The sequence below is a fragment of the Macaca nemestrina genome, chromosome 14 (genome assembly GCF_043159975.1).
Source record: "Macaca nemestrina isolate mMacNem1 chromosome 14, mMacNem.hap1, whole genome shotgun sequence".
NCBI classification, from domain to species: Eukaryota; Metazoa; Chordata; class Mammalia; order Primates; family Cercopithecidae; genus Macaca; species Macaca nemestrina.
The window spans coordinates 62147049-62173070 of record NC_092138.1 but is presented as its reverse complement, the minus strand read 5'-3'; the positions used below and the strand labels follow the sequence as shown (position 1 = coordinate 62173070).

At 40.8% G+C, this 26022-nt stretch overlaps 2 protein-coding genes, 1 long non-coding RNA gene and 1 pseudogene across 3 annotated transcripts; 3 read left to right on the top strand and 1 right to left on the bottom strand.

Annotated features, from left to right (window-relative positions):
- Nucleotides 1-318: 318 nt before the first annotated feature.
- LOC139358152 (uncharacterized) lies at nucleotides 319-3203 on the top strand. Its single transcript, XR_011612674.1, has 3 exons — nucleotides 319-528; nucleotides 1235-1406; nucleotides 2507-3203. It is a non-coding gene; the product is annotated as an uncharacterized lncRNA (long non-coding RNA).
- A 2903-nt stretch (nucleotides 3204-6106) lies between these two features.
- On the top strand, nucleotides 6107-25427 carry LOC105485641 (NADH:ubiquinone oxidoreductase subunit B6). Its single transcript, XM_011747968.3, has 4 exons — nucleotides 6107-6414; nucleotides 8226-8318; nucleotides 20228-20272; nucleotides 25246-25427. Exons 1-4 carry the CDS (start codon nucleotides 6235-6237, stop codon nucleotides 25312-25314), a joined length of 387 nt encoding a protein of 128 aa, XP_011746270.1. The 5' UTR covers nucleotides 6107-6234; the 3' UTR covers nucleotides 25315-25427.
- Nucleotides 11505-12200, bottom strand: LOC112427400 (protein GVQW1-like). Its single transcript, XM_024794011.2, is given in 3 exon segments — nucleotides 11505-11651; nucleotides 11653-11784; nucleotides 11787-12200. Coding segments are annotated over 3 exon segments (693 nt in total).
- LOC105485778 (DNA fragmentation factor subunit beta pseudogene) lies at nucleotides 12199-18486 on the top strand (annotated as a pseudogene).
- Nucleotides 25428-26022: the final 595 nt, after the last annotated feature.

Here is a 26022-nt window from a genome sequence, read left to right as displayed (position 1 = left end):
CAGTTTCTCTCACTATAGTCTCACAACCCACTTCTGACACCAGAAGTAGGGGTGTTCTCCTTTCCTCCCCTCCTTGCCCCCCGACCTGCTGACCTCAAGCAAGCAATCAATTCTGCCGGAGACACCAGCTGGGTGTCCTCTAATTCAATTCGGTTCTGACACTATCTACCTGGAGACAGTGTTACAGGACAGAGAAATACGTTACAGGAAAGGGCTCCCAATCCAGACACCGAGAGAGGGTTCTTGGATCTCGTGCAAGAAAGAATTCAGGGCGAGTTCACAGAGCAAAGTGAAAGCAAGTTTATTAAGAAAGTAAAGGAATGAAAGAATGGCTATTCCATAGTCAGAGCAACCCTGAGGGCTGCTGGTTGCCCATTTTTAATGGCTATTTTTTGATGATATGCTAAACAAGAGGTGGATTATTCATGCCTCCCCTTTTTAGACCATATAGGGTAACTTCCTGACGTTGCCATGGCATTTGTCAACTGTCATGGCGCTGGTGGGAGTGTCCAGTGAGGATGACCAGAGGTCAGTCTCGTCGCTATTTTGGTTTGGGTGGATTTTGGCTGGCTCCTTTACTGCAACCTGTTTTATCACCAAGGTCTTTATGACATGTATTTTGTGCTGATCTTCTATCTCATCCTGTGACTTAGAATGCCTTAACTGTCTGGGAATGCAGCCCAGTAGGTTTCAGCCTCGTTTTACCCAGCTCCTATTTGAGATGGAGTTGCTTTGATTCACACACCTTTGACAATAGCATCAGAACCCACAGGTTGAGGGCTCAGCCCCACAAGAGTTCTTCCTGCTTCAGATCTGAAGTAATAAGTTGTCACCCATTTTTTCTGTCCAATTGGCTATAAATTGGGGTTTCTATGACCGCCTGCTCTGGCTTTATTAATTTGTTAGGACAATTCACAGAACTCAGGGAAACACATTTCTGGCTTATTGTTGTAAAAGATATTACAAAGGCTACAGATGAACAGTCAGATGGAAGAGGTGCACACAGTAAGATATGTGGGAAGGGGTGTGGAGTTCCTGCCACCCTCCAGGAACCTCCATATGTTCAGCTATCCAGTCTTTTTGGATTTTTATGGAAGCTTCATTACACAGGCATGACTGATTAAATTATTGGCCATTGGTAATCAACTCAACCTTCAGCCCCTCTCTCCTCACCAAAAGTTGAGGCAGTGGGGCTGGAAGTCCCAACACTCTAATCATGCCTTATTCTTTCCAGTGACCAATTCTCATTCTGAGGCTATCCAGGGAGAGCCAGTCATGAATCATTAGCATACAAAAAGACACATCACTTTGGAGATTCCAAGGATTTTAGAAGCTGTGTGCCAGGAAGTGGGAAGAAGACCAAATATATATTTTACAATATCACAGTTCCCTAACATCATCCAAAGGTGACAAGTGAGGTTTTAAAAAATCATTATGAATTCATGTATGTGAACATATTTGATATTTTTCAGTCCACTGAAGTTATTATACTTGTTGATGCTCAAATTTTCCTATCTTTAACCAGTGGGAACCTATTTAAGTTGGCTACCAAATCATTTTGACATAACCCTACCGGCCTTTAAAACTTCCCTGCTTTCTGACATGACGAGATGTTCCAGGCTTTCTTTACATTTCCTAACCCAACCCAGGCCTGGGGTTAGCCATTTTTCCAAGGCAGAGGTTCTCAAAGCTTGGCCCAGGGCCTCTTGTGATTCCTTGTGATCCTTTTATGGGGTCCATGATGTCAAGATTATTTCATAATAAGAGTTATCACTCATACCCATGCCCCCAAGGATACTGAAGGTCCCAGGACCCCTCTCAGATACCCAAATCCACAGATGCTCATCTACCTCGTTAAAAGAAAAACTGTAGACAAATTAAGTTTAACAAAGTTTAATTGATCAAGGAAAAAGCAATTCACAAATTGGGTCCTCAGAACCACAGCAAATTCAGAGAGTTATCTCTGCACAGTTGGAGAGATTTTAAGAATAGAAAAAGGAAAGTAAAATACAAAAAAACAGAAGAGGTACAGAAACAGCCAGATTGGCTACAGCTTGGCGTTTGCCTTATTTGGTCCTGGTTTGGACAATTGGCCACCTGTGAGTGGCTGAAGTATGGCTGCAGTCATTAACTGAGATGCAGTTATTGTTACAGAAGTATGTCTCCATTAGATTTTTCAGTTTGCTTATCTATTAAGTTAGGTTGCAATCCCTAAGTAAAAACTCAAGTATGCAAGTATGGAGACTTTCTCGGGCCAGATTTTAGTTTGGTTTAGCACCCTCATATAAAATGGGGGAGTATTTGCATATAACCTATGCACATCCTCACATATACTTTAAGTCATCTGTAGGTTATGTAACTGGGTACCCCAATTTTTCTAAGAAAAAGATAATGAGTTTTTTTTTGTTTGTTATTTTTCTTCTTTTCTCTTCTGTTTCTTGCTATTCTCCACTTCCTACTAGCCCATTTGAAATGCAATTATAATCTTTTACCTCCCCTTCCCCAGACACTCCCTACAGGGAAAGTTCATCTAACAATGTACTTAGAAGCTCCAGAACAAACTCTCGCCTACCAGACAATTGCCTCAAGCGGTAACAGTTGATTTACAACCCGAAGTATACCTGATGAGAAACCCTCTCCCACCAGGAAAGTTTTTGGCCATTTTTATAACTTATGTCTGCGCATAAAGATGCCAACTTGACTGACTAGTAGATAAGGTACCAAGCTACCATGTGGACTACCCACCCACTTGCTGTCTCCCCTGCCTTTCAAAAGTACCCACTTTCTGCTCCAAAAGTGAAGCAGTACCTTTGAGGCTGGAAGCCCATACTTCTTCCCCTAAGCTAGCTTTGGAATACAAAGTCACTTTCTTTATACCAGACCTCGCTCTTGTTAACTGGACTCTACAAATATTGAGTGACTAAACCTGTGTTTCAGTTACAATTACTTATAATACTTAATACAATGTCAATACTCTGTCAATAGTTGTTATGCTGTATTGTTTAAAATTCATATTACTTTTTATTGGTTTTTTTTTTTCCTGAATAGTTTCTATCTGTGGTTGGCTGAATATGTAATTGTGGAACCCACAGATACAGAGAACTGACTATTTGCCCTTTTTATTTTACCCTTATAAAGTCTCATTCTCTCACAAATATACGTGGGGATTTTCAGAGGCTATACGATGTGTTACACTATCATGGAATGCAGAGCAGTTATAACAATTCTGCTGTCATTTGTGAAGCAAGACATTAAAGACATTTACAAAAATGTAAAACAATGGCATTCTCACTAATTTTTTAATAAGTACATTGTTACTTTAAAATTTTTAATTTCTAATGCAGTAAACATCAATAGATTTAACCCACATAAACAAAATCTCTTTGGGATCTCCAACAATTTTTAAGAATTTGAAGATTTCTTGGAAGCAAAACTTTTGAGAACTGCTGCTTCAAGCAGTCCTAGTCCCTTTCAATGGAAAATGTACATGAAAGATCACAATCTAAGAACAAAAGATGCTCATGATTACTGGTTTGGCAATTTCTTCTAGGCCATTATCAACAGGCAGAGCTAAGACAAAATGATATACATTTTTTAAGATAAAATACAATATGAGTTCATACTGATTCTTTCTGTTCATAATTTAAGACTATAGGATTTTTACTTAAACACATATAATTTATATACATATCTCCTTTCTCCCATACCAAAAAATACCAGTTTTTAGAGTACTCATGTAAACAGTTATTTTCAGTGTCAGATTAACAATACCACGATCAACACCACTATCCCCGATATGATTACTTAAAACAGGTTAAGATTTTTTAAAGTTTTTCTTTGTCTTTGCAGGTTATCTCACTGTAGATTTACAATAATTCAATGGTTTAAATTTATAGTTGATCTTTGAAAAAAACAGGTTGAACTTCAAGGGTCCATCATATGTGGATTTTCTTCTGTCTCTGGCACCCCAAGACAGCAAAACCAACCCCTCTCTTTGCCTCCTTATGATTTTCTTAATAACAGTTTATTTTTTCTGGCTTACTTTATTGTAATAATATAGTATATAGTACATATACAAAATGTGTGTTAGTTGACTGTATGTTATCAGTAAGACTTCTGGTCAACAGTAGGCTATTAAGTTTTCGGACAGTTGAAAGTTATATGTGGATGTTTGAGTGTGCCGAGTGGAGGGGACTGGCACTTCTAACCCCATAATTGTTACAAGGGCTATTGTATTTAGAATGATGTGTACCTTTGAGATTATGCCACCAAGTGGACCAGTTAGAGCTACTGGTTTTTACTTGATTTTTTTATGGACTGCTTTTTGTAAATTTAATTTTGTTTTATAATGATATTGCTAAAATTAAAATTTTAGAAAAATTAAATTTAGCAGAAATTAATTGAGCAATGACTAATTTGAGAATCAGACAGCCCTCAGAACAACAGGAGGTTCAGAAAGTATCGTTCCACAAAGAGGCCAGGCAGCACTCATAGAAAAAAAACAGAAATGAGATACGGAAACAGCTTGATTGGCTACAGGTTGGCCTTTGCCTTATTTGAACATGGGCTGATCAGTCGACCACCTGTGATGATTGACTGAGACTCAGTTATTTGTTACAGAAGCATATTCCTAAGTTAAGCTGTGAGTTAAATTGCATACTAAGTTGGGTTGCAGTTCATTATATAAGGGCTCAAAATAGGGAGACATCTTTAAGCTAAATTTAGTTTCACAATGTGAAATATTTACTTGGTTCTAAAGTCAAATGTATGAAGTAAGATGTTTCCAGAGATGTCTAGATTCTATCCCTGTCTCCTCTATCCTATTTATTTCCTCCACCATAGGTAACATCTTAAAAAACCTCAATTGTTTTCTTTCCCATTATTTTGAAATTTTAAGAAAATATGTATATATATTGAAATTACCACCATCTTTCTCTTTTTGGGTAAAAGCATACTGTATAAATTCCTATCCATTTTTTTTTTCACTTTATAATGTATCCTGGAAATCACACCACAGATGTATATAGAGTTCTTCCCCATTACTTTTCTCAATTATATTAGCATTTCATTGCTTTGTTGTGTGAAAGTTTTTGGGAAGCCACTGTTTTGGACTAGCCTCATGCACTAGGCCCCAGCAGACCAGACCAAATCAGAATGGAGTCGTTTGTGCTAAGTACAACGTAATCAAACTGAACTTTGAAATGGGCCAGTTTTCCAAAAAATGGGAAATTCCCCTAAGCCTGAGTCAGTGAAACAAGGAAGTTCCTTCTGCTTTAACTCTAAGAGAAAAATTACTTTGAAACGACGAGTCTGCTTTTTGTTCTGTTTCTGCTTTCTTCAGCCCCTATTTGCCAATAAAACCAACCGCCTCTGCTCAGCTGATCAGAACACTCATTCTACTTTATAGAATGGGGTGTTTTCTGAGTCTAGAATCACAAATAAGAGTCAATTAAGATTTTTAAACTAATTCATTGTAACGCTGTCTTTCGACTGTTGTACTATAATTTATTCAAGCATTCCTTTATTTAGGAATTTGGGGGTAATTTCCAATATTTTGGTATTACGAATCATGCTGAATAGTCGTGCATGCACTTTCATATTTTCACCACACGTATTTTTGGGTGAAAGCATGAATGCATCCATGCAATTTTGCTAGATATTAAGCTACTCTTTTCACTATTTCTGTACAGATGGAGGGACAGATGAGACAGCTGCCTGGGGCACTTCAGCAGTTACTGGCACAGCTGGGATTTGAACTTGGATGTTAACTATTTTCATACACTCTCTAGGTCATTCCAAGGTGGCAGAGACAAGCAAATAATTTCGTATCTGGACAGCATATTCACTGAAACACTTATGCGTATCCTTCCTGCTCCCAGCATACAAGTTCTTCCTTAGCAAAACCTCCAGTCCTCTAATTTAGCATACTTTCGTCTAATCTGTCACTTTCCTCAGGCCTCACAACTAAGAGCACTCCTCGTCCCCACCCGGTAATAATCTGGTCGGGTATAGCGGCGGTGGGCGGAGAGAGAATTGGAGGTGGAGAGCTTTGCGCATGCCCGGACACTTAGGACTCTGGGGCCCCTGCAGAGGCAGGACCAGGATGTGACGTAATAACCGCGCGCGGCGCCCGGCGTTCCCACAAGGTCGCTTTGCAGAGCGGGAGTGAGCTTAAGTAACTAGTCCCTAGTTCGAGGGTGGGTCGTGTCCTTTTGCCTTGGTACCAGCGGAGACATGACGGGGTATACTCCGGATGAGAAACTGCGGCTGCAACAGCTGCGAGAGCTGAGAAGGCGATGGCTGAAGGACCAGGAGCTGAGCCCTCGGGAGCCGGTGCTGCCCCCACAGAAGATGTGGCCTATGGAGAAATTCTGGAATAAGTTTTTGGAGAATAAATCCCCTTGGAGGAGAACGGTGAGTGACAGACCTCTCCGGTCCCCCCTCAACACACCCCACCGCGGCCAGCAGCCCGGACACTGAACGTCCGCTCCCTGCAGCCACACCAAGGACTGATAACCGCTCCGTGCTGGGAAACACTGGCCAGTCCCGAGAGCGCTCCTGGAGTCCCGGGAGGCAGGAGTCCGGGAATATGTATGGCTTTGAGAGAATCATGCCTTTTATTGTCAAGTACAGTGAGACGGGGGCGAATTTTAATACTTAGGTTTTCCAGGACGCTGCACATTTGGTTCTCTTTTGACTGTAGAAATCTTCCCTCAGAATAATAGCCAAGGACTCGCTAGAATTAAAATTCTGTGATTTAAGTATTTGAGGACACTTGTCTAACTTTTAAGTGTGACGTTCTAGAGATCAAGTAACACAGTATCCAACTACCAGAGGGCACAGCCAGCCCTTAGCTGGTAGTGCAGCCCCATGTGATCCCCGTAAAAGACAGGGTCCTGTTGGTATGCCTTGTGAGTCACATTCAAGAGCTACCTTTCTAAACTACCGTTCTGTACTTTTAACACAGGGTTTCGTTAAAAAATGACATTTTGGACTTTGAAGAAAATCACTCATTCAAGAAATTTATTTTCAAGGCCTCTGGGTATTTTCTTGAGGTCTGTTATGGGTGATAAACATCTCAGAATTGCTTTCAGTTACCTACAACACTTACTGATAATAGTAGTAATAATACTAAGTAGCACCTGGGTGCTTGCTGTGTACTTGGCACTCTACTGAGGGTTTTACAAATGTTACTTCATTTCTTTATTCCTGCAAGGTAGATATTCCTAATCCTCACTTTAAATGTGAAGAAACTGAGGCCTATAAAGATTCAGTGATTTGCCGGTGGTCAGGGAGCTAGGAATTGAAGGAGTTCATATTGAAATCAACATGTACCTATTTCTTACTGTACTACAAAGTCTAGTGCAATAGAATTGTTGAAAATTTTTTCTGAGAAAGTGGTATTGGATACTTATTTATGGTGGTAAAATTCAACTCTTCTCTCACCCTTTGTATCCCTGACATTATCGGGATATTGGCAGTCACTGATTTAAGTTGACATCCCATCCATCAGCCAGTGATAAAAGGAAGTAAATAAATTATCATGTGTTGAAATTCACCTTACCTTAATGTATTCTTTTATAATCATATCTGTTATAATTCTTAGATTCTTGATTGTCCCTTCCTTGAATGGATAGGTGTTTTGTAATCAAATTGGAGGACATGGGAAAGTTCCATTTTTAGTTCTTTTTTAAAATAGTGTTGCAGAGGGCATTTTGGAGTGAGTTTGGGACACCCATTAGTATGTAAAATGTCCTTTTTCCAGCATTGGTGTTGTCAAGGTTTTCTGCCTTATACTTAAAATAATGTGAGTGCCATTGATCAATAAATAAGGGAGATGACTATACCTGAAAAATTATGAGGTTTGATTACTCTGGTTAAATACATTAAAATTATTATTTCATTAATTTGCTCTATTTTATCTTTAACAAACTTATAATAAGGGTATTTTTTAAAGTCTTTAAAAAATCTATAAATGCCTTGCTATAGTCTTGCAAAATACTATTTAAGCATTTTGGTCTGGACTTTGTAGGTATCTTCTAGTGGACTCTGCATTTGCTAAGAATATTTGAGTAGATGAGGTTACCTACAAACTATAAGAAAATATGTACCATTTAGAGTTTTGTAAAATAATAATGACATTGTTACATCATTGATGCCTTTTGTTCTGCCATAAATATGAAAAATGGGATATGTTTATTTTGTGTATGTGTTTTTTCCGCCAGGTCCATGGGGTATACCAAAAGGGTATCTTTATTTTCACTCATATACTTGTACCTGCCTGGATTATTCATTATTGCCTGAAGTATCATGTGTCTGTAAGTATGTCCTCTTCAGAATTTATTTTTATATTGTCCAAAATTATTTTCTATGTGGATATCTTACCCTACTTAGTGGAAATAATCTGCCACTTATAAATGGATTTTGAAGTACTTTGAATTCTCTTAGGTAAAAGGTTTAATGAAAGTTACGTAATTGGGTATAGTTTTTTAAAAAAATATTGTGACTAGTTTACAACTTGGAATGGATTTCCTCATAGAAATTGGTATTTAAGAGATAAGAATGTAGTGACCTAATAATACTAGGGTAAATTTGGGGTCATGAATAGGAAAGGAGAAAAGAATTTCTGCTCCTTTTAAAAAACCTATATCTGGTATAAGATAAAAATTCAAAATAGACAAAGCTTATCTTTGTCATCATCCCATTTCTGTTTCCTTCATTTTATCTGATTCTTCACAACTTTTATTTATTTAGAACTCAGGATGTCCAGATGCCTGCACTTTTTCACTGATACAGATCTTGCATGGGCTGATTGAACTCAGCCAGTCATGGTATTTTAAATGCTCAGTCTGGTGCAGGGTGTTGGATCCCAGGCAGAATGAGAAGGGCATACATTTTGGGAAGTGGCGTGGCAGAGGGAGCAGTGGAGTGTTGGAACACAAAAGAGTGAGGAGGGCATTTGTATACCAAGAGAGGGGTGTTAGATCCTGAGTGGGTTGCAGGGGAGAAGGGTGAGTACGTCTGTTTGGGGGGCAACAGTGGCAACAACCTAGTATGGGATATTAGTACCTGAGCAGAGGGAGGAGGACATCTGGAAGAAGGATGGTATGAGGCAGTGAGGCAAGTGGTAACTTAGAGTAAGATGTCAGAACCTGAATGAGGTGAGGCAGGTATTCATGCTGGGATGTGGTTGTGGTGACAGGAGATGGCTTATATATAGGGAGATTGGTCAAATACAGGCATACCTCAGAGATACTACAGAATTGGTTCTAGACCACTGCAGTTCCAAAAGTATTCTTTGGTTCTAGACCACCAAAATGAGTTACACAAATTTTTTGGCTTCCTAGTGCATATAAAAGTTATGTTTACACTGTGCTGTAGTCTCAGTGTGTAATAGCAGTATGTGTAAAAGAACAATGTATATGCTTTAATTTAAAAATACTTTATTGCTGGGCCATGTGCGGCGGCTCCCACCTGTAGCCCTAGCATTTTGAGAGGCCAAGGCAGGAAGATTGCTTGAGGCCAGAAGTTCGACCAGCCTGGGCAACATAGTGAGACTCCATCTCTACAAAAAAAAAAAAAAAAAAAAAGAGCTGGATGTGGTGGTCCACACCTGTAATCCCAGCTACTCAAGAGGCTGAGATGGGAGGATTGCTTGAGCCCAGGAGGTCAAGGCTACAATAAACTGTGATTGCACCACTGCACTCCAGCCTAGGTGCCAGGGTGATATCCTGCCTTAAAAAAGCAGGCCGGGCACGGTGGCTCACACCTGTAATCCCAGCACTTTGTGAGGCCGAGGCGGGTAGATCACGAGGTCAAGAGATAGAGACCATCCTGGCCAACGTGGTGAAACCCTACCTCTACTAAAAATAAAAAAAAAAAAATAGCTAGGCATGGTAGTGCGTGCCTGTAGCCCCAGCTACTCGGGAGATTGAGGCAGAAGAATCACTTGACCCTGGGAGGCGGAGGTTGCAGTGAGCTGAGATCGTGCCTTTGCACTCCAGCCTGGCAACAGAGCAAGACTCCGTCTAAAAAAAAAAAAAAAAAGAAAAAAAAACTTCATTGCTAAAAAATGCTAACGGTCATCTGAGTATGATCTTTTTGCTAGTGGAAAGTCTGCTTCGATGTTGATAACTGCTGACTGATCAGGGTGATAGTTGTTGCAGGCTGGAGTGGCTGTGGCAATTTCTTAGTATAAGACAACAGGCTGGGCATGGTGGCTCACGCCTGTAATCCCGCCACTTTGGGAGGCCAAGGCAGGTAGATCACGAGGTGAGGAGTTCAAGACCAGCCTGGCCAAGATGGTGAAACCCTGTCTCTACTAAAAATACAAAAATTATCTGGGCGTAGTGGTGGGTGCCTGTAATCCCAGCTACTCAGGAGGCTGAGGCAGGAGAATCACTTGAACCGGGGAGGCAGAGGTTGCAGTGAGCTGAGATTGCACCACTGCACTCCAGCCTGGGCAACAGAGCAAGACTCCGTCTCAAAAAAAAAGAAATTATATATATATATGTATATTTGACAACACTGCTGAGGTTTGCCACATCTATTGACTTTTATTTTCATGAAAGATATCTCTGTAGCATGAGATGCTGTTTGATAGCATTTTACCCACAGTAGAACTTTTGGAGTCAGGCCTTTGAAACCATGCAGCTGCTTTATCAACTAAGTTTATGTAATATTTGCAATATTTTGTTGTCATTTCAACAATGTTCATAGCATCTTCACCTGGAGCAGATTCCATCTCAAGAAACCACTTTGTTTGCTCATCCAAAAGGAGCAACTTCTCATCTATCAAGCTTTATTATGTGATTGAGGCACTTCAGTCACATCTTCAGGCTCCACTTCTAATTCTAGTTCTTTTGCTATATCCACTACATTGAGAGTTCCTTCCTGCACCGGTCTTGAACCCCTCAAAGTCATCCACGAGAGTTGAAATCAACTTCTTCCAAACTCCTGTTCATGTTGAAGATACTTTGACCTCCTCCTATTAATCACAAATCTTCTTAATGGCATATAGGATGGTAAATTCTTTCCCAGAAGATTTTCCATTTACTTTGCTTTGATCCATCAGAGGAATCACTATCTTTTTTTTTTTTTTTCTTTTTGAGACAAGGTCTTGTTATGTCACCCAGGCTGGAGTGCAGTGGTGCCATCTTGGCTCACTGCAACCTCCGCCTCCCAGGTTCAAGCAATTCTCCTGCCTTAGCCTATCAAGTAGCTTTTGAAAGAAAGTGAGAAACACGCAGCTCTTCCTTTTATTTGAACAGTTGGAGGTCATTGTAGTATTATTATTTGGCCTAATTTCAATCTTGTTGTGTCTCAGGGAATAGGACGGTCCAAGGAGAGGGAGAGAGGTGGGGAATGACCAGTTGGTGGAACAGTCACAACATACAACATTTACTGATTAAATTCACTATCTTATATGGGTGTGATTTGTGTTGCCCCTAAAATTTATAGTAGTAACATCAAGAATCACTGAGTGCAGATTACCATAACAAATATTAATATAACAATAATGACAAAGTTTGAAGCCAGGCGCGGTGGCTCACACCTGTAATCCCAGCACTTTGGGAGGCTGAGGCGGGCAGATCAGCTGAGGTCAGGAGTTCGAGATCAGCCTGGCCAACATGGTGAAACCGCATCTCTACTGAAAATACAAAAATTAGCCGGGCGTGGTGGTGCACGTCTGTAGTCCCAGCCACTCGGGAGGCTGAGGCAGGAGAATACCTTGAACCTGGGAGAATGAGGTTGCAGTGAGCCAAGATCCTGCCACTGCACTCCAGCCTGGGTGACAGAGCGAGACTCCATCTGAAAAAGTTTGAAATATTGGGAGAATTACCAAAATATTGCACAGAGATGGGAAGTGAACACATGCTCTTAGAAAAATGGCACTGAGTTTCCGGGATTGGGGCCCGGCCCTTGCCAGCTTTGCAGAGCACACCTGGTGTAGACCCTAGCAGCCAGGGCCACGACCAGCTTGAGCAGCTGGCCAGCAGGGGCCACTCCCTGCAGGGCCTAGAGGCCTTGAGGACATCTGCAGTGCTCCAGAAGCCCAAGACCGTGACGCTGCGGGCCCTGTGCAGCCAGAGGAAGTTTGGCGTGGTGGGCAGGAGCTGCAGGGAGGTGCTGCGCAAGGGCTGCCTTCGCTTCCAGCTCCCTGAGCATGGCTCCCGGCTGTGCCTGTACAAGGATGGCATGGAGCTGACCGAAGACTACTTCCCCAGCGTCCTCGACAATGCTGAGCTCCTGCTGCTCACCTCGGGCCAGGCCTGGCAGGGATATGTGAGTGACATCGGGCGTTTCCTCAGTGCTTTTCTCGAGCCGCACGCTTGGCTCATCCAGGCCGCCTGACAGCTACTGTGTGATGAGCAGGCCCTGCAGCGGCAGAGGCTGCTGGCCGACCTCCTGTACAACATCAGCCAGAACATCACAGCCGACACCCAGGCTGAGGACCCGCTGTGGTTTGAAGGCTTGGAGTCCCAATTTTGGAATAAGTCTGGCTATCTGAGATATAGCTGTGAGAGCCAGATCCGGAGTTACCTGAGAGAGGTGAGCTCCTGCTCCTCCATGGTGGGTGCAGAGGTTCAGGAGGAATTCCTGCAGGTCCTCCGCTCCATATGCCAGAAGCTCCAGTCTGTGCAGTGCAATGGCATCTACTTCGACAGAGGAGCCAAGGGTGGCAGCCGTCTCTACACACCGGAAGGCTAGTTCTCCTGCCAGAGTCCCTTTGACATGGATGGCTGCTTGTCGAGATACTCCATCAACCCCTAAAGTAACAGGGAGAGCAGGATCCTATTCAGCACCTGGAACCTGGATCACATAATAGCAGAAACATACCATCATTCCTACACTGGGTGGAAGCAATTAAAGAACAAGATGGAAGAGAAATGGACTAGGAATATTTTTATGGCCTGCTTTTTACGTCAGAGAACCTAAAATTAGTGCACATTGTCTGCCATAAGAAAACCATCCAAGACCAGCTATGACCTGAACAGAATCTACAAATCCGAGACAAGGTTGAAGAGGAAATGGCCTGTGCGAAAGTGCCAGTGACATGTACACACCACATTCTCGTCTTTGCTCGAGGCCTGACGTGGGCATAATGTTAACAGGTGCCTTTTTTTTTTTTTTTTTTTTGGTCCAGTAGCTCCTGGAAAAAAACCTTAAAAAATATTTCCAGCAAATCTGATTTCAGTACATTTCTGAATCGTTGTTTGTTTGTTTTTTGTAGCTGGAGTTTCACTTTTGTTGCCCAGGCTGGAGTGTAGTGGTGCGATCTCAGCTCACTGCAACCTCCGCCTCCAGGGTTCAAGTGATTCTCCTGCCTCAGCCTCCCAAGTAGCTGGGATTACAGGCATGTGCCACCATGCCTGGCTAATTTTTGTATTTTTAGTAGAGACAGGGTTTCACCCTGTTGATCAGGCTGGTCTTGAACTCCTGACCTCAGGTGATCCACCTGCCTCGGCCTCCCAAAGTGCTGGGATTACAGGCGTGAGCCTCCGTGCCTGGCCTGAATCATTTTTTATACCTTCTGACAGCCCAACTTCAAGAGGACAGCTTTGGGGTACTCACTGGACGTATGGTGAGTTGTCAGTAGGGATAAGAATTGTCCTGAGCTCAGGAATTCTTCTGTTCTCTGGTTTTACCAATATATGGTTTGCGCATGTGGTGTGGTCACTATACTAAAGCGGTGTTATGGCTGAAGTTAGCCACTCTTGTTTGAGGGACAAGTTGTTTATGCATCAGCCGTCTCTTGGGTCTCCATTTCCATGGCACATGGGCAACTCCATCCTTTTTGACTCTTCTAAATGCCCAAAAGAGAGGTGTCATGCTTTGGGGTTAAGATGTTTGTACTCCATAAAGAACATACAAGGACGTTCACTGCTGGCTTTTTTTTGTGTGTGTGTGAGACAGGGTCTCACTGTGTCTCCTAGCTGGAGTGCAATGGCGTGATCTCGGCTCCCTGCAACCTCTGCCTCCTGGGTTCAAGCGATTCTCCTGCCTCAGCCTCCCAACTAGCTGGGATTACAGGTGTCCACCACTATGGCTGGCTAATTTTTGTATTTTTAGTAGAGATGGGCTTTTGCCCTGTTGGCCAAGCTGGTCTCGAACTCCTGACCTCAGGTGATCTGCCCACTTTGTCCTCCCAAAGTGCTCGGATTACAAGCGTGAGCCACTGCACCTGGCCTGCTGAATTGTTTATAATGGCAAAAAGTAGGAAACCTCCCAATGTCTATGAGAGTAGGGCCATAGCTATTATGTCGAACTACATGAAACTGCTGTTCTTCTAGGCCAAAAATGGTGAGTGATGATTAACTTCATAATTCAACCTGATAGGTTTACATAGTGCTAACTATGTTGCAGTTTCAAGCTTTTATGAAGAAAGTGTTTCTATATAGAAACTGGAAGCTGTTCAGTGCAAGGCAGCTGAACCCTGCCCCTGCTCCATTTGTCATAGTTACTATCATCTCAGATAATATGGAGCTCATGTCAGCAGTGCAAGTGGTGGGTGCACAGAGACAATCTGGAAGGAAACATGCTGATCTGAACAGCAGTAATCCTGGGGGACATGCAGGTGGGACTGAACTACAGAGGACTCATTTTCTAAGTCATGTATTTTATGATACTGGAATTTTTTTGAAATGGGCATTTTATAACATGTTATAATGTACTTTTTTTAAAAAGTCATTTTGTAATATTTGAATTTTTACATTTGTTGTATAATCAGGAAAAGCAATAAAGATTTTTGAGAAAAAAAGAAAAATGGCACGGATAGAGTTGCTTGTCTCGGGGTTACTAAAACCTTCTCTTTATAAGAAAACACAATATATGTGAAGTGCAGTAAAGCAAAGTGCAATAAGGTGAGGTATGCCTGTGAGTACATATGTTGATGATAAAGGGACCCAGGATTCTCACTGCCGGAAAAGGGAGTTATGTATGTGAAAAGGAAGAAAAGCTTGTGGTGGTGGAATGGAATTGGAGGTACTGGTGTGAACTCTTGGTTTTTAAAACTTATTGATAGACCTAGAAATAGATATAGATGTAAATGTGGATGTGTGTGTATCTGCGTGTACATATTCTCTAGTTCTGTCCACTGAGAGGGCCTGGAAACATTGCCCCTCCTTAGTAATTAGCACACTTAGAAGCCAGGTCTTATTTTCTAAATACAGATATCCACTGAAAGGACCCAGAGCTCAGAGCAATGGCCGATTCCAGGGCGGGAGGAGAGAAAGTATAAGATGAACTTGGAACATATTATTGTGCCAGAAAGTAAAGAAGTGCTGAAAGAATGATGGGAACATATTTCAAAGGACACAGAGTCAGTTTGCAAGGATTCCTACTAGGGCAATTTGAGCATCAAAATAAATAATGATAGTAATAGATGATAGTCACCTGAATAAAATGAAAATCCATGAGTGTAAACTGATATAAATAAGTGAAATAATAAATGGGTAGAAAAGAAAGCTTTTTGATGCAATAATTTGCTGAATGATGGAAAAATTACCATTTGAGAATCATCATAGTAATATTTAATTCAGCTAAGGAACATCAAAAGATGCTAACATTAGTCTGGGCACAGTGGCTAACACCTGTAGTCCCACCACTTTGGGAGGCTGAGGTGGGAGGACCACTTGAGGCCAAGAGTTTGAGATCAACCTGGGCAACATAAAGAGACCCCATCCCCATCCCTACCAAAAAAAAAAATGCTGAGTAGTCCCAGCTATTCAGGAGGCTGAGGCAGGAGGATTGCTTGAGCCCAGGATATGGAACCTGCAATGAGCTACGATTGTGCTGCCCACTGTACTCCATCCACCCTGGGTGACACAGTGAGACTCCCATCTCAATCAAAAAGAGAAAATTCAAAAAAAAAGGAGGATGCTAATACTAAGTTTAAAGTACTTATCCTCAAAGTACTTATTTGTTACAAAGGGAGAAAGAGTGTCTTTGTAGTAGAGAATCTGACAGATGACACCTTAGTCAAGGGGTCTAAATTAACATTATCGATAATGGGGCAAACTGAAATTATGTGTTACTTGATAGGCTGAAATAAGAACACAGCATTACTTTTGTGATATTCCTGCCAAAGGTGCATAACCTGAATATAATTTATTGATTAAATTCACATGAGGAAACAGAAGATAAACCCAAACAGAGGGGCTGTTCTGCATCATTATAGGCATTATACCTTCAGAAATGTCAAGAACATGAATGTTAAAGAACAGCTTTAATATTGTTCCAGTTTGAGGAAAAATAAAGAGGTATGCCAACTAAATGCAATTCTTCATTAATAGGCATAATTGCATTATCTGTAAGAACAGTGATGGTGTTGGCAGTCAGAATTTTAAAGAGCCTACACAATCAATGGGGAACATGTCATGTAAGGGGATTTTCTGGTAAGTCCAAACAATTATTGAGACAATTGGGAAAATCTGAATGGATTTTTTTAGACCAGGTAGAGATAGTAATGTATGAGTGTTAATTTCCTGATCTTGATAGTTGTATTGTAATTATTTTAAGAATATTGTCTTTGTAGGACGTACACTAGAGTAATAAACTAGTCAGCAATTTACTATAAAGTGATTCAAGGAAAAAATTCTTTTTTTTCATTCTTGCAGCCTTATGTAAATTTAAAATTATTTCAGAGTAAAGACAGAAGTTAAGGACTGCCTAACAAATTATAGCTAATGCAATGGATATTGGCTTTTCTGTTAGCCTATTGACAGGAGAGTGAAACAACCAAAATTTTGGGGGGTTTTCAAAACACCTCTGCCCCCAACATGACTTATTCTCTCTGATTGTGTTCTCTATTGATTGTGTAGGCTCTTTAAAATTCTGATTGCTGACATCTTTGTTCCGTGTAATAAGCAGATTAAGCCCCTTGATTAACAAATACGGAGTGCCTAGCATGTCCTCTTCCTTTATTGCTACAGAAAGAATATACAAGACCAAATTCCTGATCTCAAAGACTTCATAGTAAAGTTGGAAAATAGGTATAATTTGGGAAAGAGTATGGAGGAAAAAAGTTAATTCCTGTTAGAAGCAACGATATGGAGTCAGTAATGAACGTGGCCATATGTACTTAAGACTGAGGAGCTGATTAGAATGGAAGGTCTGTTGACTAGGTAGTCTGGAACCAATTTCTGGAACGTCTTGAAAGTTAGATGAAGTTGAACTGCATGTGATAGACAATGGGAAGCTTTCCATTTTTTAATGGGAGAGTGACTTGAATGTGATACATTGAGGAAAATGAAGAAAAACATTGAAACGTAGGGTGAATTGAAGGGAAGAAAGTTCTGACAGCGGGGCAGATCAGCTGGAGGCTGTTGGATTTTAATAGATGTCAGTTGAGAATCTGGTTAGGGTGAAGATAGCAGGGATGAAGAAGAATAAAGCCAGAGACACTTTGGAAGGAAGAAACACCTGAAGTTGGTGGTTGATTAAGTTGGGGATAAAACCAAAGTTCACAGTCATTTATCACTGTAAAATCTCTAGCCTTGGAAATTATAAGTAGGGTATTGGAAGGGAGGGCTTTCTGATGATAGGACAGAAGTGAATTTTTTTAGGCCGGGTGCAGTGGCTCATGCCTATAATCTAGCACTTTGGGAGGCTGAGGTGGTGGATTGCTTGAGCTCAGGAGTTCAAGACCAGCCTGGGCAACATGGCGGAACCCCATCTCTACTAAAATACAAACAATTGGCCGGGCTTGGTGGCATGTGCCTGTGATCCCAGCTACTCAGGAGGCTGAGGCAGAAGAATTGCTAGAACCCAGGAGGCAGAAGTTGCAGTGAGTCGTGATCGGGCCACTGCGCTCTCCAGCCTGGGCAATATAACGAGACTCCGTCTCAAACAAAAAAAAAAAGAGTGAATTTTTTAGGAGCGTCTGCTGCCATGGCAGTTTTGGAGATGTCCAAATGGACATTGCCTGTCTTATGTGTTACAAACATGAGATTATTAGTTCTAAGAGGAATTAGAGTTGGGTTAGGGGATTTTCACATTACAAACCAACACAAACTCTCTCTACAACCATTGAAAAGGGCTAACAATTTATATCTCTAAGGGTCAGAGAATAGTTTAGATTTCTGTTGTTGATGGGCTTAAAAAAACTTTATGTTCATAAAAAGGCTACTTCATTTCATTATACATCTGTTATGTTTTCACTATTTTGGCATGTAAGACCCTAGAGAAGAAAATATATTACTTTCTGTCACTGAAAGTTTAACATCCAAGAGGGATTTTTATGTGCAGAAAGAACTGGTTACAGTGACTTGAAATACAGATTAATATTCAGTTCTTTAGTTTCAAATATAAAACATAATTTTTTCCTAATTCTTTAAATTCAGTTTTAAAATTCTATTAAACTATGCATCTAGTAAAATAATAATCTCCTTTGTTTTTACCGTCTTTGGATTAATTGAAGTTGAACTCTTCTGAAACAATTCCATTTACAAACATAGCCAAATTCTCTTAAATATTTTCAATTGTATTTATACATTTTGTGTGTTCAATTTTATTTTGAAGTATTTATATGGTAAGTTTATGATTCTAAGAAGTAATTTTTTTAACCTGAAATCACAAATCTAAATCAATTATGCATTGTACCTAGAATCCTAAACCTAATTTTTTAAAACCTCTGTTAGCCAGATTATCTTATAAATTACAAACTCTAACCAACAGAATGTATGGAATATACCAATGTTTTCAGAACTTTTAAAAGTTGACACATTCACTTATTTATACTCTGGGTTTAACTTCCTTTATCATATCTAAATTTAACTACATTTTTCTGGGATCTAAAAGACATTTTTAGGAGAAGCAAATTTAACAAGCTGCAGTTACTGGGTTGGCAATTCAATATAGTTATGTGGTTCCTTATCTGAGGGTTCACACTGCCAGGTGATTTTTCCTGAGCCATAGATGGACATATTTAGTTAAACATTTTGTGTCAGTAGAGGTCCCAAAGCCACCCACTTACCTTACTTTTTCTCTTGATTTGGGTATGTAAAGGATTGCATCTTCAGTAAGATTGCAACCAGTTTGCTTCAGCTCACTCCTTTGCTGCCTAATTGAATTTTGCATCTCTCAGATGACTTTTCAGTGTCTTTTTGCCTTTTGGCACGTAAAGACATTTTAAAGTCCTCACATTGTATTCTGAGTTTCTCTCATGTTCCAGTTCTCTATGCTTTATATCATGCCAATAATCTTTTAAATTTTGAGCAGTGGTATCTTGTGCAGATGTATATGCATTAAAAGTACATGTATTCAACAATTACTTATGTAGTACCTCTTATGTGCAAGGCACTGTTTTAAACACCAGGATACAGCAGTGAACAGAGCAGATTGAGTTCCTCCCCTCATGAAATGTTTAGTTTTAGAGACTGGTAATAAGTATATAAACAAAGAGGTATATTATGTTATAGGAGAACAAGTCTATAGAAGAAGAATTAAGCAGGGTAAAAACTAGAGACTGATAGGGCTTGCTATTTTAATTAGGCCTCTCTGAGGGAGTGATCTTTGAAGACAAATATAAATGAAATGAGGATACAGGCCAAGCAGTATTTAGGAGAAGAACATTTCAGGTAGAGGAATCTTGAAGTACAAAGGCCTTGAGGCACAAGCAGGCTTGACTGAATTGGCCTCCTAGGAAGGGAGCCACTGTGGCTGTAGTACAGTGAGTGAAGGAGAAAAGACTGGCTTTTTCTCTAAGAATTATGAAACTTTGAGCAGCATGACCTATCTTAAAAGAATCAGTGTACTCTGCCTTGAACTGTGGAGAATAGACTTTTCATTTGCATAGGAGGGCACAAGTGGAAGCAGGGAGGCTAGTAGGTGCTGTGTGGTAGTTGAGGTGAAAATATGATAAGGCTTGGACAAGGGTGGTGATGAGAACTAGTTGGATTCAGATAGATTCAAGATAGAATCAACAGGCTCTGCTGAGGAGTCAAGGTTTCTGGCTTTCATAACTGGGGGAATAAAAGTGCCATTTACTGAGATGAGGGACATGGGGAGGAACAGTTTGGGGATGGGAGAAGTTAAGTGTTAGACCTGGTTAAGTTTGAGATGCTTATTTGATAGCTAAGTAGAGATGTTGAGTAAATAGTTGGATATGTGAATCTGGATTTCTGTGAAAGTTTGGAGCTTAAGTTAAAATTTGGGGTATGACCTATTTCTTATTTTCAGAAGAAACTCAACACCATAATTAATACAGAGTTAACTTTTATTACAGGAAAAACCGTATGGCATAGTTGAAACGAAGGCCGGAATATTCCCTGTAAGTCTTAAAACTTCTGATTTTTCTTTTGTTTATTGTTTTTCTCTCTCCTTTTCCTCCCCTTCCAAGCAATTATTAGATTAAAATGTTCTTTCCTTTTCACTTTCAGTTTAAGTCCCTGTTTTGTGTATTCTTGTTAAAAAAAAAAAAAAAAAAAAAAAGGAAGAAATAGCGTAAGGTAACAATTACAGTTCAAATGGGAAGTGAGCACATTTATTTTCAACCTGCCTGTAAAACGTGTTTTGTGACCTTGATTGTCCTAAAGGGAGTTGAAAGTACCAAAAGTTTTTCACTGTGTCCTGTTTCATGTTGGGTAAAGAGCTTAGGGCACAAGCCTAAGCAAACATCCATGCATGGTGACAGCAACTGAATTTCTGTTATTAATTCAAAACTCTCATGTCCTATGGCTTTGTACTTCATTTTCAAGATTTGACCTTAAGTTCTCCATCTGTGAATTTAATATCCACTAGTGAGTGTTTTAAATTTTATACTATGGGCTGGGCACAGTGGCTCACGCCTATAATCCCAGCACTTTGGGAGTCCGAGGCGGGTGGATCATGAGGTCAAGAGATTGAGACCATCCTGGCTAACACGGTGAAACACCATCTCTACTAAAAATACAAAAAATTAGCTGGGCATGGTGGTGGGTGCCTGTAGTCCCAGCTGCTCGGGAGGCTGAGGCAGGAGAATGGTGTGAACCTGGGAGGCGGAGCTTATAGTGATCCGAGATCACGCCACTGCACTCCAGCCTGGGCGACAGAGCGAGACTCTGTCTCAAAAAAAAAAAAAAAAAAATTTTTTTTATACTATGAATGTGTGAGCTATAGTACTAATTTGAAATGAGTTATTTTAGCATTAAAAGATGACTCAGTAGTTGGTATTTTTACTAGCCGTTTGTGAGGTTATTATTTAGCATAGTAGAATACATACTATGTTCTTGTCTATTTCTAGTCACAGATGATGAATGAACTATGATAACTCAAAATTCCTTAATTTAAATAACAAAACTTAGTGTGATTCTTGCTTTAATCAAATGACTTAGTCACAGTAATCATTATCTTTTGCAACAAGGGAATTTTAGGAAGGGCCACCAAAACTGGCCAACTGTCCCAGTTGGAACGCTGCTTTAGAAAATAGTTGGGGGAGTGGCCGGGCACAGTGGCTCATGCCTGTAATCCCAGCACTTTGGGAGGCCGAGGTGGGTGAATCACGAGGTCAGGAGTTCAAGACCAGCCTGGCCAACATGGTGAAACCCCATCTCTATTAAAAATACAAAAATTACCGTGCGTGGTGGCGGGTGTCTGTAATCACAGCTACTGGGGAGGCTGAGGCAGGAGAATTACTTGCAACTGGAAGGCGGAGGTTGCAGTGAGCCGAGATCGTGCCACTGCACTCCAGCCTGGGAAACAAGAGTGAAACTCCATCGCAAAAAAAAAAAAGTAGGGGGGTATCAGGGGCTCACCTGTAATTACAGCACTATGGGAAGCCAAGGTGGGTGGATCCCTTGAGGCTAGGAGTTCAAGACCAGCCTGGCCAACATGGTGAAACACCATCTCTACTAAAAAAAAAAAAAATACAAAAATAAACCAGGTGTAGTGGTGCACGCCTGTAATCCCAGCTACCTGGAGGCTGAGGCACAAGAATTGCTTGAACCTGGAAGGTGGAAGTTACAGTGTGCGGAGATTGTGCCACTACGCTCCAGCCTGGGTCACAGAATGAGACTCTGTCTCAGGGGGAAAAAAAAAAAAGAAGTAGGGGCCGGGCATGGTGGCTCACACCTATAATCCCAGCACTTTGAGAGGCAGAGACAGGTGGGTCACCTGAGGTCAGGATTTTGAGACCAGCCTGGCCAACATGGTAAAACTCCATCTCTACTATTAATAAAAATACAAAAATTAGCTGGGCATGGTGGTGCATGCCTGTAATCCTAGCTACTGGGGAGGCTGAGGCACAAGAATCGCCTGAACCTGGGAGGCACAGGTTGCAGTGAGCCAAGATTGTGCCACTGCACTCCAGCCTGAGCAACAGAGCACCCTGCCTCAAAAAAAAAAAAAAAAAAAAAAAAAAAAAAAGGGGATTTCTCCTTTTGTTTTATTGTGTAACATTGATGTGTGTTATAGCCTAGATAGTCTCAAAATAGGAAATTATCTTGCTGGTTTTACCAGTTGGGCAATTTATATTTATTTAGTCTTCCATTTATTCCATTTAAATGTTAATTTATTTTGCCATTACTGTTCAAAGGAAAAGGAGAGCTCTATTCAGAATATCATATCAGGGATCCTGTAGCATTTCTCATATTTCTGTATTTTTTGCCACTGTGGTTCTTTCCTGTTTCTGTGCCATGACCCCTTTGAGGAACTGAAGAATGCTCATTGTATGTATGTTTAGAATAGGACAAGTAATAACAAACTTCCAAATCCCAGTGGCTTAACAGAACAGAGGTTTATTTCTTGTTGACATCACAGAATACTGTGGATCAGGTGCTCCTCCTCAATCTTATAGCCGTGCCTCTCGAATATGAGGTTCCAAGATCGTGATAGAGAGGGCAGGATGTCTCAGGGGATGATTTTTAGGGTCTAAGCTTACAAGTAGCTCACATCACTTCTGCTCAAATTCTGTTAGCTAAAACTCACTGTCATCTTCCCAAATATTATCTGTGTGCTCTTTGCTATTTCCCAGGCCCCTGTTCATGGAGTTTCTGCTACATTCCATATTTCTAGTCACCAAACAGCTCTTTGCTTCTTTCTTTACCCATGCATAACACACTTAGTCCTTCTCCTTAGGGAGAAATCCCCAAGTCCCATTCCATCACTGCACCCGGCCTCAAATCCATGATCTCCAGATGATGTACATAGTATGTCAGGTTTAGACACGACTTCTGTTGATCTGAGGATCAGTGAACTAAGAGAGGTTAACTATATCCTTGTTCCCCTACCACACCCATTGTTCAGTGGTATAATTTGGATAGCATAGTAGTCACTGATTCTTGGCAATTCTGAAATCTCACTCGTAACCCCTGTGTGTGAGAAATTACTTGAGTGGGCACTGATTTTGTTTTCTTGAAAGAACACCTTTGTCCATAGTTCTTCCTGGTTCCTGGCTCTGTCCAGGGGGTTTGTTCTTTTCATTATCTACCTAGACCACATCTAAGTGGTATTGGGAAGCATGCCCTCCTTAGGTGCCGTAAGGGCTTCAAACTCTGCCACCTGCTTGCAGGAGGTTGAATGCCAGAGGTGGTTTTAATTTCAGACATTCTGGCAGGATTTTGTAAACTATATGTTTGGTTTCTTTGTCCATCCATTTCCCTTAACATTTGGAAGCATGAAAAGAAAAATATTTGGTAGGCATCTAATGTGTTTACTTCTAGTCAGTTTCTCATGCCAGTATCTGTTTTTCTCATGCCAGTATCTGTTTTTCCTATACATAGTTACCAGCTTCTCTCATTTCTTTGTCCTTATGCATCTGCCTCTCTCACCTCATTGGCAGCTATGTGGAGGCCATCTGAGGCAGACTGGTTCAAAGGCTACCTTCATTTTAAACTGATCTTTGCCATAGTGCTGTGTCCCTCTGTTTGAATTTTATTGGGCTTCTGTTGCTTAGATCTTTTGTGTTAACTTCAGACCAACTGAAGTGGTCTGATTTTCCAATATCACAAGGTCCTGATTTTTTATTTATTTTTAAGATAGAGGGTCCCACTCTTACCCAGCCTGGTTTTGAACTCTGGGCCTCAAGCATGCCTCCTGCCTTGGACTCTCAAAGTGCTGGGATTACAGGCATGAGCCACCATGACTGGCCCGAATTTTTAGATTCTATTAACTTTTTTTTTTTTTTTGGTCAGGAACAGAAAGTCTCTAGTGTGGGCCAAAGGTGTTCTCTCTTCCTCTCTATTTTTGTCTCCTCTCAAATCAGCCACTTTTTGCCTGAGCAAAAGTACATGCTTCTTAAAAGTACATTCCCAAGGCAGCCAATAGGATCCAAACACATACTTTTTTTCTAGCTACTACTTTTAGAACCTCAAGTTCATTAGGCAGTCTGCTTCCAAGTTATAGGACATATTTTGCTAAATAGTTTGCCACTGCCTTTTGTTTCCATTTTTATCTTTGCTACCAGACTGCTAAGCCAGTGCCCTATAGCTTGATTTTTATTACAGCAGCATTAGTGCCACTTCAAGGCACTGATTTCTGTTGGGATAATGCTGGCTATGAAAACAAATTGTTGCCCAAATGTATAATGGCTTAAACATAATATATTTTTTCATTGGATTATAATCCTGAGCAGTACCAGTCAGGGAATGGCAGGAATTGGGGTGGGGATGGGGACAATTCTACTCTTCCCAGTCATTCAGGGACTGGCAGGCTAACAGAATCTGTTATCTTAAACACATGGCTGAAACTGAAATTGAATAATCTTAAAACTATACAGCTTGTCAGTGGAGGTCCCAAGATTCTTACCACTTGGTTCTGGCTTCAAAGCCCATGCCTTTTTGCCCACACACTATATCAAGAATTGAAGAGACACCTGGACCAGTTACCTAGCCAAAGTTTGTATTCTGTATTCAATATGTAAGCCAATCAGAAAACTGGTGATTGCTTAACACATTCAGTTGCTGGGGGTACATTACCTCCTTATCTGCAACTGCAGATGTTTCCTTGCAACTTCTTTCTGGGGCCTCCATTTATTGGGGCCATACAAAATAAAAGATTATCCCTTTATCCCTTAGAGAACACAATTTTCGTGCCCTTTTCGATTATTTCGTTTCTGAGTGAAAATTTCCCTATTATTTCAGTGTACCTGAAGATTTTGAATACTGATTGTTCAGATTTAGACAGCTTCTACTTTGTCTAGGGTCCTTTTAAAGGGAATGCCAGAACTCAAGTACATTTTCCATGTGAGATGTGATAAACATGGAACAGAATAGAACTATCACCTCTGTAGACTGAAGATTTTTCTCCTAACTATCTTTGTGTTCCTAGGGTGATACAATTCTGGAGACTGGAGAAGTAATTCCACCGATGAAAGAATTTCCTGATCAACATCATTAAAGATTATGTAAAAACTTAAAAGGCTTATGAGCCTAAATTTGTTCCTATATTACCATATTTACTGAATTTTCTGGAAAAGTAACTTTAATAAAGTTTAATCTCAGAAATTGTCATATTTCTTTTCCAGCATTGTACAATTTGAGACTCTTTGAGTAATTTAATAATAAGTAAAAAGTGGACATGCTAAAAAAAATATGAGAGACCACCTACTGTTTCTGGTCATTCTTGACTTGGAAAACAGGGTATGGAAAAGTATTCAGTTACGTACTAGTTTGTTTGGTTTTTTTTCTTATACAATACTTTAATTTGGTATCAGGGTATGCAACAGTGAATTTTCGCAATAAACAAATATAAGAACAGAAATTCCATGCACTTTTGTTTTAAGGAAATCTTTCCGGCTGGGCATGGTGGCTCACGCCTGTAATCCTAGCACTTTGGGAGGCCAAGGCGGGCAGATCACGAGGTCAGGAGATCAAGACCATCCTGGCAAACACAGTGAAACCCCGTCTCTACTAAAAATACAAAAAAATTAGCCGGGCATGGTGGCGGGCACCTGTAGTCCCAGCTACTCGGGAGGCTGAGGCAGGAGAATGGTGTGAACCCAGAAGGCAGAGCTTGCAGTGAGCTGAGATAGAGCCACTGACTGCACTCCAGCCTGGGCGACAGAGCAAGACACTGTCCCTACCCACCCCCCCCCAAAAATAAAAA

Bases quoted from the DNA above. Each gene is read 5' to 3' on its own strand.
- LOC105485641 (XM_011747968.3), top strand. From the start codon at position 6,235: ATGACGGGGTATACTCCGGATGAGAAACTGCGGCTGCAACAGCTGCGA. The intron at 6,415-8,225 runs GTGAGTGACAGA...TTTTTCCGCCAG, and splicing joins AATCCCCTTGGAGGAGAACG to GTCCATGGGGTATACCAAAA. The intron at 8,319-20,227 runs GTAAGTATGTCC...CTTTTATTACAG, and splicing joins GCCTGAAGTATCATGTGTCT to GAAAAACCGTATGGCATAGT.